The 17,608-nt window shown below is 41.3% G+C and overlaps 1 protein-coding gene across 5 annotated transcripts in view; it reads right to left on the bottom strand.

The window, feature by feature from the left end:
* The window catches only part of Col25a1 (collagen type XXV alpha 1 chain), a 383,772-nt gene that overhangs the window by 159,142 nt on the left and 207,022 nt on the right, over positions 1-17,608 (bottom strand). For 4 of the 5 annotated variants that reach the window (XM_026784141.1, XM_026784143.1, XM_026784144.1 and 1 more), the window contains exon 5: positions 5,761-5,778. The exons of the other annotated variant lie outside the window; for it this stretch is intronic. In XM_026784141.1, the coding sequence (XP_026639942.1) occupies positions 5,761-5,778 (18 nt within the window). The remainder of the gene's footprint in view (positions 1-5,760; positions 5,779-17,608) is intronic. 5 annotated transcript variants of the gene reach the window in all.

Genomic DNA, 17,608 nt, shown 5'->3' with positions numbered 1-17,608 from the left:
AATTCAGGTGAAATGGCAGGTAATGTGTTTTGGAGGAAATACAGCATAAAGTTGGCAGTAGAACTTCTTTAATTAATTTTGTTGGAAGTAGTTCTATCTTCTACACTATTTCAATTTGCAAATGAGCATGCAAAAGAAAGACATATGGGTTACAGTAAAATAAAGAAATAGTTACACCATGTATACTCTTAATAATATAACCCATCTGGAATACTGTGAAAGTCTTTCATGCCACAATACCAATGATACTTAAATTCTCCAAACGCTAAAGCATTTGAACGTGTATTATTATTCTCTCTGTTATATAGTAACAATAAAATACACTTTGCAAGAGTGTTGACTTATCCAGGTGATGATACATCCCTGGTTTTACACAGCAGCGAGTGAAATCTGGGCCCTCTGCACACCCATATACAGAAAGGCACGCACACATTTTTCAGATTTCTTGGAGAATGTATGTGCTCTCCTTTTGCCCCCAAATCAGACTATGTGAAACTGGAAAAAGCTGGATTGAAACAAATATGAAATATGGGAATTGCTAAAGTGTTAGGTTAGAAGGAGCTTCATACATAATTTAAAACATATGAAGAGAAAGTTAAATACTGCCCCCACAGTATAATATTTTACCCCAGCAAAACTCTTTAGAAGGCACGGACAGCCCAAGTTTAGTAAATTCTAATAAAGCCTTGCGAAATGACAATGATGATATTAGAACAAAGAAAAAGAGCAAACAGGGACTCGGGGGCAGAGGGAACAGTGACATCTTCAACTTCTTCCCAAGTCTGTCTGCAGACAAATGGGGGCCGCTCGCCTCCAAGAGCAGTTGTCTGATGGCATTTGCTTGTGGTTTGCTCTTACATTTTTTTCTCGCTGGGTAATACAGAATTACAACATGCGCACTTTAGTGCTCAACATTCCTGAGGGAATTGCAGCTACTTTATGCTCACATGCAATTCCAAAGAAGAGTTATGGGGAGGCCTCCGAGACTCCAAAAAACCCCCCCCCCATATGCAGGAAAATGGCCTTAGGGCGAAAGGGGTAAAGACGCAGAGGGAGAGCTGGGCTAGATAAAAACTTGGTGTGTTTTGTAAAGAGGACAAGATAAAGTCCTGAGAAGATATTTTTAGTCCATTAGTGTAGGCAATTTGTGTTAAAATATTTATTTGTGGATGAATATTAATGTTTAAGCAATGTGTTACCTTCTGTAATAATTTTGATTGTGAAAATCAAAGCCAAAGCTCTGAACTCTACAAATAAATCTCTAGATGTACAATAAAGTGAGTCAGACGTAGAGGAGAGGAAAGATGAAAGAAAGCGCAGATCCTGAATTGAAGGTCATAAAAATCTGTGAAGGAACAGAAAAGAGGGACTGGAGAGTTGACTTGGTACTTAAGAGCACTGGCTGCTCTTCCTGGAGACCAGGGTTCAATTCCCAAGACCCATGTGACAGATGCCAATCATCTGTAATTCTAGTTCCAGGGAATCTGACACCCTCTTCCGGCCCCCACAGGCACCAGGAATGCAAGTGGCACACAGATACATGAGCAGGCCAAGCGCCCATATGCATAAAACAAAATAATATTTTTTAAAAGAGAAAAGATGCTTGGAAATAATGGCAAGGACCCAAAAGAGAATAACAAGATTCATTTTTCCTGAGTGCGTACCATATGCAGGTACCACATTTTACACACAGTACTTGAACTTTTATGGCATATATAAGAAAGGCCATTGCCTTACTTATGAGGATACTGTTAACCAGAGTGAAGGAGTATCATCCAGAATGTAGGGGCTAAAAGAGACACAACCTGGATTGGACTTGCAACCTGTCTGATCGGAAGTCCACACTCTCTCCTTTCAGTGTAATATAATAAACCGCATAGATAACCTTCCGTGGGAATCTGGGAAAGGAAGACCATCCCTTCGCTAAAGGAGAGGAAAAACATCTTACTGAAGAAGCAGCACTCCAATGTGATGGACGACTGTGTTAGGATGCGTGGACACGAGGCTTAAGAGGAAGCAGCCCCAATGAAAGGGGAAAACAACAACACTTCGAAGAGAACACGTAAATGGTTCAGTATGGTTTGAACGAAGCACAGAGTCCATAAAGAACTTCAATAAAAATCAATGGAAGGTGAGACAATTGAAAAAAACCAGGGCATTCTGTCAAACTCTAGACAGAGAACACATCAAGGCTCATAGGTTTGGCACCCGGAAATGGATATTATCGAAACCATGGTAGAAGATTTTATCTGGTCAACATAGGTGATAGACACCCATTAATTTCTCTTTATTTAACCCTCGATTCCTCCATTTGGCAGGGAAAAGATAAGCATTCACCCTGTTGGCTTGCCTCCCTAGAGCATCAGTGTGGAGAATGGCAATGGGGATGCTGGAAGAGATGCAGGAGAAAGCTAGAATCCTGCCAGGTATTCTATGAGTTAAAGGGATTTAGTATCACACCTGATGTGCGCAGTGCCATCACAGTTCAGGGTTATAGTCCTGACTTTGACACTAGGCAGGAGGAAGAGATGGCGGGAGACCTGGGACAAGGAGAGCAACATAGAAAGGGAATGGGGGTGGGAGAGTCAGCAAATGATTCAACAAGAATAAAGAAGCCAAGATCTGGACAGAAACCCACTCTTCAAACTAAGGCCCAACCCACTAGGACCATTCTTAGAGCAACATATAGATCCCAAGTCATCTGCATGCGGGTTGGGGTTCATAAAAATCTCCTTTAATACCACACGTCTGAACTCTAGATTGAGCTTCGGGGTGCTCAAGCAGACAGAGAAATACTCATGGGTGGGGTCTAGGTCATTCTTGGAAGTGCTGGGTCTGGGCAGTTCAGACCCTTCACAGATCAGTTTTCTAGAGCAGACATACAAACAGGAAAGAGGTCTATGAAAAAGTGTTCGGTATCATCAATAATCAGGCAAATGCAAATGAAATTATAATAAGAGTTCATGCCACCACCCGTTAAAATGGATACAATCCAAAAGGCAAAGAGAGGTTTTTGTGAAGATACGGAGAAAAGTGAATTATTGCATTGTCGTTAGGAATGCAAAGCAGAACTGTCATTACATAGCAGAACTGTCATTACATAAACAATATGTCAGTTCTTCAGAATCTAAAAACAGAATTATCATATGGTACTGTGTGTTGAAGATCTCTATACTCCCATGTTTATTATAGCAACTAAGATCTGGGATCCTCCATAATATCCATCAATAAATGGATGGAAAAGAAATGGGCTATACATACACAATCGGTGATTTACTTAGCCACAGAAATGAAATACCACAATTGGCAGCAATATGAATGAACCTGGAGGACAATATGTTCAATGAAATAAGCCACACACAGAGTGAGAAATGTTCTGTGGATTGCACATATGTAGAATCCATTGCAACAGAATGAAGTGGAATCGGCCTGAGTATCTTAATGGATGAATAGAAAGATGTGGTATGTATACATGATGGAGTATCATCCGTCTGGAAAGGGAAGCTATTTTTCCATGGTGATAACATGGATGAATTCGTAGGATACTGTCCTAAGTGAAATCAGAGAAAACCAGACAGAGAGAGGCAAACAGTGTATGATGATTTCAACTTGATTTGAGAAATTGTAAAGGCTGGACTTAATAGAAGCATAGAACAGGGACAGCAGCAATAGACACATGCTGGTAAAAGGCACAGTCAGTGATCAGATGACAAGTTCTGAGGCTTTAGTCCGGCACTGGTTGGAGAGAGGCAGATATATTCACTTATTTAATTGTAATGATTGAACAAGGTATATGCCTATGAACTCAAGTTTTATACCTTGCATGTATTCAACATTATCAATGAAACATAGTATTTTATATGAATGCATTATCATATTCTGATGTAAGAGATGTGTACAATTTCTAAATGAAAAATAAAACCCAGAATAATCACAAAACAGAGATTGTATCTGTCTTATTCACCAGCACACCCTGGTGCTAGAATATGGGTCCCCTTCATCCCATATAGAAGACTTCCTGAAGCAGATCAGAACTATTGGCATCAACACGGACACATGACTCAAGAATGAAGGGATCCCGACTGATGGCTAACCACACCAACTTCCTGTCTTTCGAGGCAAGGGTTCTTAGGAATCTTCTGTATCATTCCTCTACAAGGTGTTCAGAAGGGAATGGCCTCATCAGTTCACAAACACAGCTAGCTCCTGCTCTCCTCCACCCCAGCATCTTACTCTATGCCCTCACGGTGTACCCGAGGCCACTTCTCAAATGTTGAATGTCCATAAATTATACTAAGAATGCTTTCTGATGCTAGGAAAGGTGGCCTAGACTATGACAGAGGTCCTAGTAAGAGTTAAAATATTATTCTCTTTCCAAGTCAAAGCTCACTTCATTATACTGTGTTACCCTCCTTTCTGGAAAGAACTGAGGGATGCGGGGCTTCCAGATTTAGATGCAGTCTTGATGTCTACTCCAGTCATACTACTGTGCCATCCAGGTAAGTAATTTACTATAACCACAAACACACATGCATGTGTGCGCACATAGACACACCCAGACACACGCGCGCTTCTCAGGATTATTGTTGGCACTGAGGGAAACGGAGTATGAAAAGTGGTAAACCACCGTTTACTTTGTATGCTTCCCAACATAGAATAGCAAGTTTGAATCCTAAGAAGCCAAAGCTCTCTTCTATGAATTCATTCTTTTAACTCGAACTAACTTGGACTACAAGAGGAAAAGCTACAAATGATGAGCATTCTCAGTATCAATGTAAGTTAAAAGTCTAACTTTTCCCATAGCTTAGTGTGAAAAGGAGTGCTGTACTGAAATAAATGTGGTTTCTCTGTTTGTATTATTACACAGCCGTATATATGGAGCTCAGAACAACTAAAAAAGTGTTCACAGGATGCAGAATGAAGATTAACATATAATGAATAATTCGTGATACCAGCTACAAAGCTGTCCACAAAATGGCCTATCAGGAAACAATCTAGGGCAGAGGTGGCATTCAGCCCATCATGGTGAAGAAAGACCAAGGGGAACACAAGTGATCGTACAGCTTACATGGGATGCAGTGTTTAAGGTCCAACTCTCTCAGTGGCCATTAGTACCCTACAGACCGAGGCAGTACTGAGTCTTTTCAGTTGGGATTTGCTCTACTATTTGTGAGAACTTGCTTCATTTTCATCGTTCTGTCCTTATACACTTTCCTCCACCTCTCAAAAACGGTTCATTTTCTTCAGTGAGATTCAGAGTTCAAAATATTGTCTGTCGGCCGCATTTGCACTGACTTAGAAATCATGTCTGCAGTTGTTGGTTTGTGTTCAAAATCAAGATCAAAGTCAGTGTCTGACTACACTGAACCAGAAGCAGCTAGCAGGATCACAGCAGAAATAATGAGCTCGGATTCACAGCTGCTTTAGTACACAATTAATCAACATCTAATGCCCGCCAGCCCATGTCTGTATGAACCTGGTCACCCTGCCTCTGAAGTCCCAGGGCACTGGCTTGGGTCACTTAAGAGTTTTACTCTCTGAGAGGGCATATTGTTAAGTTGCCATCTGGCCCCACAGGTGAAGTGGCTCTCACAACCCTGAAGAGGTCCCAGGGGTCACTCCTGGGCAATAGTAGCCCAATTATCAGTTCATAGCTTTCTTCAATTCTTCAGAAAGGACTGAAGGAAAACCTCCCCACCAGGAAGTTTTTAGGAACTTCCTGCACATAGGAGTTAGTGGGTCAGAAAAGAGATCACTTACCTGGGGACCGGGCTGACCCTGAAATTGAAAAGAAGAAAAACAATTATAAAATTGACATTTACAATGAATATTTCCAATCTACCTTTCAATATAATGAAATTTAAAATAGTTCTAAACATTGTTAGAATCATTTCTAAAGATAGTAATATTGGTAACTTCCTATTGGGTCTTAATATTTTGATCCTGTGAATTGAAACGACTGGGCTTACGGCTATGGCACAAGAGTGATTGAGTGTGATCTGGCATCTGATGACACACACCCCCCCCCCATCACAATGATGTGTGAACGGGACACTGAAGGCACAGGTCTCCCAGAACATGGTTACTGACCTGCACATTTTGACACGGCAGAGCTACAACTACAAAAAGGAGACCCTGGCTCTCTCATTGCTCCAATGCTTTGAGGTTTTGTTTCTTTTTGTAATCGTTTATTCTTTATTTTCCTTTTATATCTGTTTCTTACAGTATCACTATTATCTTTTATTTTGATTTTAGAAGCAGAACATAGGCTTAAATTCCTATGTTCAGTTAGATCTGTGGCTTGAGAGGTCATAGGTCCCAGGGGACAATCTACTATTATTGTGCTAAATGGACATACTAGTAAACTGACTCCCAGGGCCTTATTGTCAGAATTGCATCTCTTAACCCTAATCAAAGAAGCTTCTATTTGAAGTAGATGGTGGTTAATATGGAGGCCCACAACTGGCCAAGGCACAGAAGAGAATAAGAAACTTAAGAATGCTCACCCTAAATGGAACATCTAGATCACAACCTCCTCTCTCAAGGTCCATGAATCTTTGTTGAAGGACAAGCAGAAAGGCTGTGTGAGCTATGAACCAGAGGTGGCCCATGACTACAAGGAAATAGTGTTCTCTGGACACAAGAAGGCAACTACACATATGAACTCATAGTAGTTACTACAGCAGGCACAACACAGTTCAAGATCAGGCGATACAAAATCTAAGCATGGAAAGAGAAGGAAGACACGAAATCTCAGTCCTACCCAAGGAGCAACTAGCAATTGACAATGTCTGGGGAAAATAGAGGGTCCATTTTCTTGAAAAGCGTTGCTACTGGCAACTTGACCACTCTCGAGTGGTAGGCCACACATCCGGGAGAACATGGGGAGCACAAGCTGAACTTGGCCGGATCGGGGAAAGAGTGAGAACAAGAAACTGTGTGGGCAGAGAGGAAGGAGCAGCTCTGAAAGGAGTTGAGGGCATTGTGAATCCAGTCAAAGCTCCTTCTCAAGGAACCAAAAAAGATAACCTTTAAAAACATCTAGAGCATCATGAGGAAACAGTCTGTTTCATATGCAACACACCTTGATTTAACTATATAATTATTTATCTTCAAATAATTTTTCTGTGATATGAAAATAGGTATAAGTAAGCCTATTGGATCTGATCCATTTTAATCTTTTTATTACTTCAGTAAATTTGTGCTTTGCCAATTTCACACATGGATATGCAGCTCATTGAGCCTCCCACCGCTCCCATCTCCTTACCACCCCTTTCTCTTTCCTCTCTTCCATACAAAGCTTTTCCTTGAGTTCCTTGAATTGGTAAACAGAGGAACTAAAACTCAGAGAAGCAAGCTGGACCTCACACTGAAAAGTCAGAATTTACCACCAAACTAATCGCAAAGCCCAAGCATTTCCTTCAGCCCTTCTGCCTTTGCCTCTACAATATATTTTTATTGATTTTATCGAGCTATACATTTTTCTCTGTTCCCCTCCTGCCCTCTCCCTTTCCCTTCAACCCTCTCCCATGGTAGCCATGCTCCCAATTTACTCAGGAGATCTTGTCTTTTTCTACTTCCCATGTAGATTAGATCCACGTATGTCTCTCTTAGGGTCCTCACTGTTGTCTAGGTTCTCTGGGGTTGTGAATTGTAGACTGGTTTTCTTTGCTTTATGTCTACTTTATGTCTAAAAACCACTTATGAATGAGTACATATGATATTTGTCTTTCTGGGTCTGGGTTACCTCATTCAATTTGTTTTCTAGATCTATTCATTTGCCTTCAAATTTCAAGATGTCATTATTTTTTTCTGCTGTACCACATTTTCCTTATCCATTCTTCGGTTGAGGGGCATCAAAAGAATAAATAATCTAATGAAAAAAACTGGAGTACAGACCTAAACAGAGAACTCTAAACAGAGGAATCTAAAACGGTGGAAAGACACTTAAGGAAATGTTCAGTATCCTTAGCCATCAGAGAAATGCAAATCAAAACAACTCTGAGATTCCATCTTACACCTATAAGAATGGCCAAGATCAAAAACACTGATGGCAAGTTATGCTGGAGAGGATGTGGGGTCAAGAGAACACTCCTGAATTGATGGGGGCAGTGCAAACTGGTACAGCCTCTTTGGATGTCAGTGTGGCGGTTTCTCAAAAAATTAGGAAACAACCTTCCTCAAGACCCAGCAATAGCACCTTGGGGTATATACCCAAAGGATGCTCAACTATGTCCATGGCAGCTTTGTTCATCATTGCCAGAACCTGGAAACAACCTAAATGCCTCTACAATATCTTTTAAGATTGTTTATTTTTATTTCATGTGAATGGCTGTTTGCCTGAATGTACAGATGGACAACATGTGGGTATCCTGTGTCTAAGGAGACAAAAGGAGGGAGTCAGATCCCCTGGAACTGGCCATAGAAAGTTGTGATAAACCATGTGTGTGCTGAGACCCTAACATGGGTGCTCTGGAATAGCAACTATTGCTCTTATCTGCTAAGCCACCTCTCCACCCTCTCCCTCTGGAAATTGAGGCTCATAGATGTTTGCAAAGTCCCTGCCATTGACTTTGGTTAATTCCCTTTGAGCAAGGAGACTCTTCATCCTGACTGTCCCTGAGCAGCTACAGTGTGCACCCTCCTCAAACAACTCAGTGACAAGTGCTTTCCCGTACACTAGCCACCAAAGACACTCTTTAGAATCTCCTTATGGCTTCTGATGGGTTCAACGAGAGACAGAGGTGATTCCTACCAGTGCTGGATAGTTGCCTGGTCCACTGTGGTGAAGATTTCTAGCAACTACCTATAAAAGCCAGACTTTTCATTCAGGTTTCTAAAACACACTCCAAAAGAGTACTTACAAATTATGGCGAACATTCCCGAAACCCAACCAGTTGATTTTTCTAAAATGAAATGACTGAAAAGACTCTTTTTTTCTGCCCATGCAAATCATCAAAATGTTTCTACAAATCAAAGTTCGAATCAAGAAAAACCAAGAGGCATGCCAAGCGAAACAGTTAAATCACAGAACTCCTGAAGTCAGGAGCCTGCCTGCAGAAGCACAGAATACCCAGGCGCTGAGCTGGCTGATTTACTGTCTGGCAGCAGGGAGGGCAATGCTCCTGCCTCTGGCCCCAGCAGGAGGGAAGAAAGGGAGCCTGCAGGAGGAGCAGACTCTAAAGAGCTAATCAGAACAGGATGGTGGAAAGCAATCAGCCGGAAGCTGATGCTTGATGGGAAGAGTCTTCCAAGGAAGCTGAGCATTTGGGGAGACAAGGAAACCACAATGAAGATGATAAATGAGCCGACCCATCACTGGGGTAGACATTGTTACTTGAGGCAATTAAAGTGCAATATTGGCTATTCTTTGTCGGGCTGTTATCACAATTACGGTTAGCAGAAAGCGCGAACAACTTTTCAAATCGACAAAGCCATTTGGGTTTCTGACTGAGGTAATTAGTTTCACTATACGATACTCTTTTTTTTTTTTATAATAGATAAGAACTCTGTCACTCCTTTCAAATGGTACAAAAGCCGTTTTTTTTTGTTTTTTTTTTCATTTAACACATTCACAGACAGGGATACAAAAGTCAGCTTAAAACACCATATCATTTTAGATATTGATTATGGTCGCAGACTCACAAGTATCTTTGATCAATGCGACAGAAAAGCCTTCCAGCTACACAAGTTTAAGGCGATATTAGTACCAGGTGCCTCTTAAGCTTGCAATGCACACGCTTGGACAGAAGGCTCGGTTTCCTTTTCAGGCGAAGATGCAGCAGCTACAGAGAAGTTCAGCTAAGCTGCAGAGCCATAGAGCTCTGGATGGTGGCTTGGCCTGTTCCTAAGGGTCAGTGGGATTCTGGCAAGGAGCTTGTAGCTGTACCGAGTTGCCAGTCTAGCGTGTGTGCCGGGCCTGTAGGCCAAGTCCTAGCCGCCTTCCAAGCACTGAGATTGACCACATTTCAGTATCCTCTCTATCAAGTCTTCACCATTAGGTGCCTTCAAGACGGGTGCTGAGCATGTGTGAGTTAGAACTGTTCAGACTGGCCCAAAGGGGTTGACAGTGATCCTTTCCAATATGCATTGAAAGGGCTGCTGTTATACTTTAAGGAGTTATATTTTCAAGAGCAGCCTCTCGACCTCCTGTACCAGAAAGGCCTTGGGGGTTCTCTTCACTGCAGAATAAATGCATCTGCCCTGCAGTGGGTTCTTCTCCAGGAAATGAAGCTGGCACTCTGGTGCTCACAGACTACAGAGGTTCCAACCTAGACAAGTGTCCCCATGGATACCTGTGTGCCTCCCGAGAGGAGCTCTGACCTGAACAAAAATGTCTCCCCCTTCCTTACGACCACATCCATTTAATAGGAGGACTATCTGTCAAACTATTTGGAAACTGCATTCTACAAACAAGCATGGTGGCTTCAGTTGACTATACGGTCAATAAGAAGAACTCACTCAACAAAATTTATAGAAAACTTAACATTGAAACTAGTATGCAAATGATATATTAGAGAGAAGCAACTGATAAAACAGAACATCATAGGACACACACACACACACACACATACACATATATCTTAAAACTGGTCTTGTAAAGGCTGCATAATCCATCAGTATCTGAACCACATTTATATCAGAAATCTCTTATACATTCGACTGAGCTAAACATTATTCCTAGTTTATAACACTGTCTGCTACCATACAGGGCCACTCTCAGTAGGTGGGTATTTCTTTCTCAGCAGTCACATAGTATGGCTGAGTAACAGTCCTTCAATTCGGTGGTCTTTGGTGGTTTATCCACTAGGAAAGTCAAACTAGAGGAAAACTATTTCCCTCACACCTTTTTTCTTTCTCTTTTAAAGAAAAGAGAAATTTAGAATTTCTCTTTTAAAGTTGGAGAGAGAAAGGAAGCAAGAAGGAAACATTCTGAGCAAGTCAGTGGGACACGTTGTCCATTCACGGTTGACTTGGGAGGCCCAGTCCACTGTGGGTGGTACCATCCCTAGGCAAAGGGTCCTGAGTCCTGTACGAAAGCCTTGGAAAGCAGCGCTCCTCCTTGGCCCCTGCTTCAGTTCCTGCCTCAGCTTCCTTGGATGGTGGACCATCACTTGGAAGCGTAAGATGAAATAAACTATTTCCAAAAGAGAAAAGAATATGTCGATGATTGTATAAAGACCATAAATTTGAATATGTTTCTCACATAATATTTGTCTTTCATAACTAAATAGCAACTTCATTTAAAATTCAAGTCCTACCTAAACAGGTTGATAGAGTCACTCCCATAGTAGTTAAAAACATATTTTCTTTTTTTTTTGTATTAATTCAATCACTGCTTGGCCCATTAGCTCTAGCTTCTTACAGGCTAGCTCTTACATCTTAATTTAACCCATTTCTGTTCATCTTTGTATCGCTACGTGACTGTGGCCTACCAGCAAGGTTCTGTCCCGTGTCTGTTTCTGGCAGGACTACATGACTTCTCCCTGACTCTGTCTTCTTTCTCCCAGAATTCAGAAAAACATATTTTCTAACACAGTCCTTTGTTTTGGTCTTTTATGAATAAATGGTGGTATATGGAACATAAGAAAAAGACAAATCTACTACACATCTTTTGTCATCAAAAATTTCATGTAGGAACCAGTAGATGATCTTCATGCATTAATTTATATCATTAAAATACATTGGCCTAATTGTCCATTGAAATTTATTCAGATCTTAAGTATTATAAATGTTTATATATTCCAGTATTCATACTTGGCTATAGTCCCAATTATTTCCTTATGACACAAAACTGAAAATACAGTTTCCTATAATTTTGAATTAGGTATGTTTACATTATAGTATACCAAACACAGATTTTGTATTTTCTAGGATAATTTGTTTAAAATATGCATTTATTCAAACATTATTATAACTATCTAAAATAATGAGAAAAAGAAAGAGAAGAGAGAAGGAGGAGAAAGGTGAAGGGGGAGGAAGGAAGATAAGAAAAGAAAAAGGGGAAGATGGGGAAAGAGTCCTTGCCTTGAGGATAGACTGTGGGTAATTGCCGTGTAATTTTCTGACCTTTTCAAAAGTCTATTTCCAGACTATAAAAGTATATAAAAGTGGTAACTTGGTATCAATTCACCATGGAAAAATTTAAATGGGACCTTAATGAAGTTGCTATCTTTTCCCCCAACTACATCTACTTACACAAAGATCCAAGTCAATAATCTTGAATTCCAGTTTCTACCTTCCTTTCAATTCAGGGTGTTTCAATCATTCAGAAAAATAAACACTGCAAAATTTATTAAAACAATACAGCTGGCAAAACTCAGAGAGCAAGGACTGTAAATTTGCCTTTGTATATGGGCCCTCATCACCTTGAGGAGTAGACAGTGACGGAAAGGGGCAGGAGAGACCCAGGATCAACACCAGTGACCAGAGCCCAGAGCTCTGCAGGACAGGCCGTCGGCGCTGGTAGCCCTCTGGGAGCTTTGGCTGTTTCGCAAACCATAGCGCTGGGCCAGTAACTCAGCTCTGCTGTGTATACTTATCCAAGCCTTTCCCCTGCTGACACAGAATCAGGACTGGTAACTTAACATGTAAATAAATGCCCAGCAGAGCAGACATGTGGCTTGGTAGGATACAACCAACAGGGAACGCACATGAGACAGAACCCGCTTAGCTTCCATAGCGTTAAGAGGGCATGCCTTTTAAAAGAACTCAAAAACAGTTTTTACCACCTCGCCAATTTCCATTACATTGTAGATGCTGAACAACCCTCTCCCCTTTCTGCTAAGTTTAGTAGCATCTGTAAAAGTACGCCATTTTTATTGCACCAGGTAAATAACTTAAAGCCCATTTACAGCTGTCTCTCAAACTGCTGAAATGTATGTTCCTTCTCAATTCTAACTTCTGAATATCCTGCTAAAAGATGGACTTTCTAAAACTCTGTACTATCCTAGATGTTTTGCACCAGTAAGCGTGTACTAGCATATTCCTAACACCTGAAGAGTGGATTAATTTATAATGCTTGAGTCATAGAATGATTATTCCAGTAAAGCAGAGCCCTGAAAGGGGAATCTACTTCAACACTGAGAAGAGGATCTTCAAGGCCAGAAGTATACATCTAATGTCCTTCATGGTGGGGCTGTATCGGTGTCTACCATTTCACCACTACTAAAAGTTATCAAGAGCTTTATTTATAATGTCTCTTTGTTATCAGCCATGCAAATTGGAGTCATTTCTACCATTTTATAGTTGATTCGAATGAGTTACAAAGAAGTTAGGTAATACTGAACAGTGACACAGTGTCTTGGTAAAACTGGGCTGTGAACATGGGAGACTGGAACTCCTCCATTTTCATCTGTATCCTGGGACTAGCTGAGCCAGGGGCTTGGGTGAGATCCCCCCAGAGAGAGAAAAGAGAAGTGAGTGGTGCAACCTTTCAAATAGGATACAAATTACTGTTGCTGAAATCAGCTATCTTTACAATGTTGCATGAACCATACACTCTGAAGAGCCCCACGGATCCCCCAGGAAGTCCTTCACCTCAGGTTAAGAATCCCTCAGTCGAACAACAAATCTGCCTAAAGGCAGCCTTCTGTTTGCCAGGAGCCTCCTTTAATCGGTCCTCAAAGGTCAACTACCCTGGGCAGCTAGTTCCCAGTCAAGAACACCCTGTGTCAGCTTAAAGACTCTCTTCCTGTTGACTGTCAAAAATAGGCACCCTTTTCTGCCATTTTGTTCTTCTCTCTGCCCCCACCTGCCTGCTACCCCCACAATAAAAGGCCTTGGCAGTTTGAGCCCCAATAAACTTTTCTTTCTACCCACAGAGTGGTCCAGTTTGGTGATTTCTTGTGCCTTCACTTACATTTTTTCCTATTATTATGACAAACACCTAAAAATCAACTTAGAGAAGGGTTTACTTTGACTCACAATTTGAGGGCACAGGTCACCATGGCAGGGAAGACAGGCAGGCTAGAGCAAGAGACAGCTGGTTACATTGTATCTAGAGTCAGGAAGAAGTGAGTGGGGAATATTAGCGTTCAGCTCCCCCTCCCCCTTGGTCTGGGACCCCAGCTCACAGTACTGTGCTACCCTTGTTTATGGCGGGCCTTCCCCACCTCAGTTAACTTAGTCTAGAAATTCCATTAATGGACAAATCTGTCTCCTAGGTGAATCTAGCTCCTGACAAGGTGACAATTATTTTAACTGTCAGTAACTGAACTGTAGGTGGGAAAAGGAAGGCAAGAGTAAGTTCTAGAGATCTCAAGTAATTGTCCCCTGAAAGGTCACTTGTGAGTGACTGTGACTGGCTTCCGGGGATAATGTTACAAGGTTTTGAGCTTTAGAAAAAGCACGCTGGGATGAATCAGCGTGTGTGCAACAGGCAAAGAAGAAAGCATGCGTGCCAATTGGAGTAGACAGTTTTAATAACTGCATCTGAAGGAAGGAAAAAGTAGGGAATTAAGAGGGATGTAGGGCTGGGGACATGACTTGTTTCTGTGTTATAAAGGGGAGCTGGAGAGACATGGCTAGACAAGGAAGGCAGAAGTGTGCTCCCTGAGATGGCTTCTTGTTCCTGGAAGACACTGGCAGGAGAAATGGCAGGTAGGCACCATATAATAGGGGGAAATAGAGGAACCCAGGTTCTCTATAAAATGTCCAGCCAGCATCCTTTCTCCTTCCATCCCGTGGGGATAAAACAGTTACTGTCCCTTTCTCTGTAGCTAGCTCTGCCCTTTCCCTAATGTTCATTTCTTTTTCTCTTCCAGGGAATGCACTCCACAATCCTCTAAAGACCACCAGGCCCCATAATAGCTCTTGAAAATGTTTAAAAATAGATAGCAAACTAATAAATTGGGGAAAAAAAGAAATGGCTTAGGGATCAAAATAAGTATGGACAAGAACACAAAAGGAAGATGTACCGGAGAATAAAGACTACAAAAGAAGACAGCCAAGGGGGCAGCGGAAGCAAACGCAGAGCCAAACTCAGATAGAGACAGAATAGAAAGCAACCATGCCCCAAAACTTAGAACACTCAGACGTGATTGTCTGTTGTGAGTGGAAAGAATGGGGTTGGAAATTTATTTGTCCATTCACTTTATAACAGTTATTAAACTGTTATAAGCACTTGCAGTGTGCCAGACATTGTAGAGATAGCAGACACAGAGTAAATAAGATTGAGCACCTGCTATCACCCTTGTGAGGGAGGCCAGTTTCCAGAGAATGTTTGTAAATAATATGGCAGATGGCTGATAAAAACTAAGCAAAAAACAACACAGGCTTGAGTCATCAAAGGTCGGTCATATTCCATAGCCCCCACTTTTGATGTTTTACTGCACAGTCTTTGGGTAGTGGAAGACTTATCATAAACATTTGTATTCTAAAAACTCATCCTTATATCATTTTTATTAAGCTCCTATTAAATTCCAGGCAAGAATTATGATAGAGAAATCAGGAATAACAGGCCTGGTCACATCAGCAGGGAGCTTATTATCGCAGCACAGGGTGATACATTGCTACCCATTCCTATGTATCCCAAGCCACTGGCGAACCTCGTTAACAAGGGTAGATTTCTAAAAAGTAATTAAGGTTCCCTCTTCTCAATAAAAAAACTTTGTTGGTATTGAAAAATGAGCCACCTTAATTTATTTTAGAAGGAAACACTATACAATTAGTGATACGGAGATTAAATCAGATACTGTGCCATCATCATTGAGAGCAGCATGAACACATTTCTTTTTTTCTGTAATATAAATATCCTCAGAGGAGACGGAAAGTAGCTTAGCATTTTCATAGCCACTGGCTAATTTACCTCTATTGATGAGGCGCCACAGGTTCTTACTGAATGAGTCTAAGTAACTGCTAAAGGATAAAGGAAAGTGTTTGGTGAGCTGATGCCACAGCATGCTCCTAGTCTGCTGGGGAGAGAATTAAGCACACGCTGCCATGCCTGAATGGTGTCATGTCCCGCTTGGGCATGGCTGACTGGCCAGCCCTGAAATTGTACAAATGAAAGGAAGTAGGTTAAAATAGACATTAGTATTTGTAACTGGTATGCATGAAGTAAATTAGGAGATCCCACCAGGTCTTTCTCAAGAGGTGGTAAAAACCTTTGGAAATAAAGTCTGCTAAAGCCATCTTTTCAAAAGCCTTTGACAAGTCGCAAATCTCAACCATTTTGTTTTTCACTGGAAGCAACTCGGAGGACAGTGTGAACTTGGTTCACACACAACACATGCGCAAATATGCGTGCACAGATACGCGTGTGTGCACACACACACAAAGAGTGGATGCTGCAGGGAGCGTGAACTGAGACACAAGAGGTGTAGAATACTGCCTTTAAGGACAAAGGCAGCCCGGGGACCTGGCTGTGCCATTCAACGGAGGGAGGATTTGTCACCAATGTCAGAGGGCAGCTATATGGTTCCAGGCTCCTTCGGATCCTGGGTGTATCCCACAAGAACCATCCATCACAACCTGGAACCTGGTCCCCTTGGGTAGTCATGTTGCAGGCAGGACCACTGAGAGGGTGCCCCAGACTGAAGACAGAGGTCATACACTTAACCCAAACCATGACTCAGATTTTCAAAAGCGTCAAAGAAACAATCAATTTAGAGTCTTTTCGTTTTTTGTAATGTTAGAGAGTGGAATTTTGACCTATCTATTTTTCTGTTGTAGAAAAACGTCAAAGTTTCCCAATTATTTTCAGTAATTCCCTTTCATATGAAACAGACAGGGAAGAATAATGAGGGATATTAAACCCAATTTTAGATAACCTTATAGAATTATGTTTCCTCTCACCTTAGTCTAAAAAGTATTTTATAGTACTATCCCAGAACTAAGCACTCATCCAATCCTATATCGCTTTAATAAATGTTCCCTCTTATACAAATATTAACCTTTTCTAAATTATAGTTGTATAGAAAAAGAACGGTCCACCAATGAAACAAAATAATACCAAATTATCCAACAATTTAAGCTCAATTCAATAGTAAATAAATCTCCAGATTTTCTCCCAAGTCTATTATTTAGATTAAGGTAAAACAGAAATAACAAAATGTAGAGATTTAACTCAAGTAGTTAAGAGATAACCAGGTAATTTAGGGATAATGCTACTTAGAGAATAAGGAATTCTTTTATGGTGCTGTTCTGACCCCTAACTGAGTAAGACATGTTCTCCATTATAAAGTACTGCTTATAGCTAACTGAAAACTGAAAAACATCTTTAGCTACACATTATTTCTTAAGAAACTAAATCTCCCTCCCTCGGAAGCAGAAGGTACATTCTTCTATACCCCGAGAGTCTCTCCAGAAAGGCCTAGATGAGAGGAACATGGAAAACTGAAAATGAAATTTCTGGAAAATGTGCTGGTTACCCTTCAGAAGAGGGTGAAGCTGTACAGCAGGTGTGGTCCGAAGACCTGATGAACAGAACTGTCTGATACCTGCAACATTCGGAACGGTGCTTGCTAGAGAGGAATGAACTCAGATTCAGCATACTGGGTGCCGGTATGTCCCCTGCCTTTCCTTTCACCGGAGTGCTCCTGGGTCGGGGTGACACTGTCCCTCCTCTAGTTCCCATTTGAGAAGCACATTCAGTAATGAGGCAATA

Source organism: Microtus ochrogaster, chromosome 21 (genome assembly GCF_000317375.1).
Source record: "Microtus ochrogaster isolate Prairie Vole_2 chromosome 21, MicOch1.0, whole genome shotgun sequence".
Lineage (NCBI taxonomy): Eukaryota > Metazoa > Chordata > Mammalia > Rodentia > Cricetidae > Microtus > Microtus ochrogaster.
This window is presented reverse-complemented; position numbering and strand designations above follow the sequence as displayed.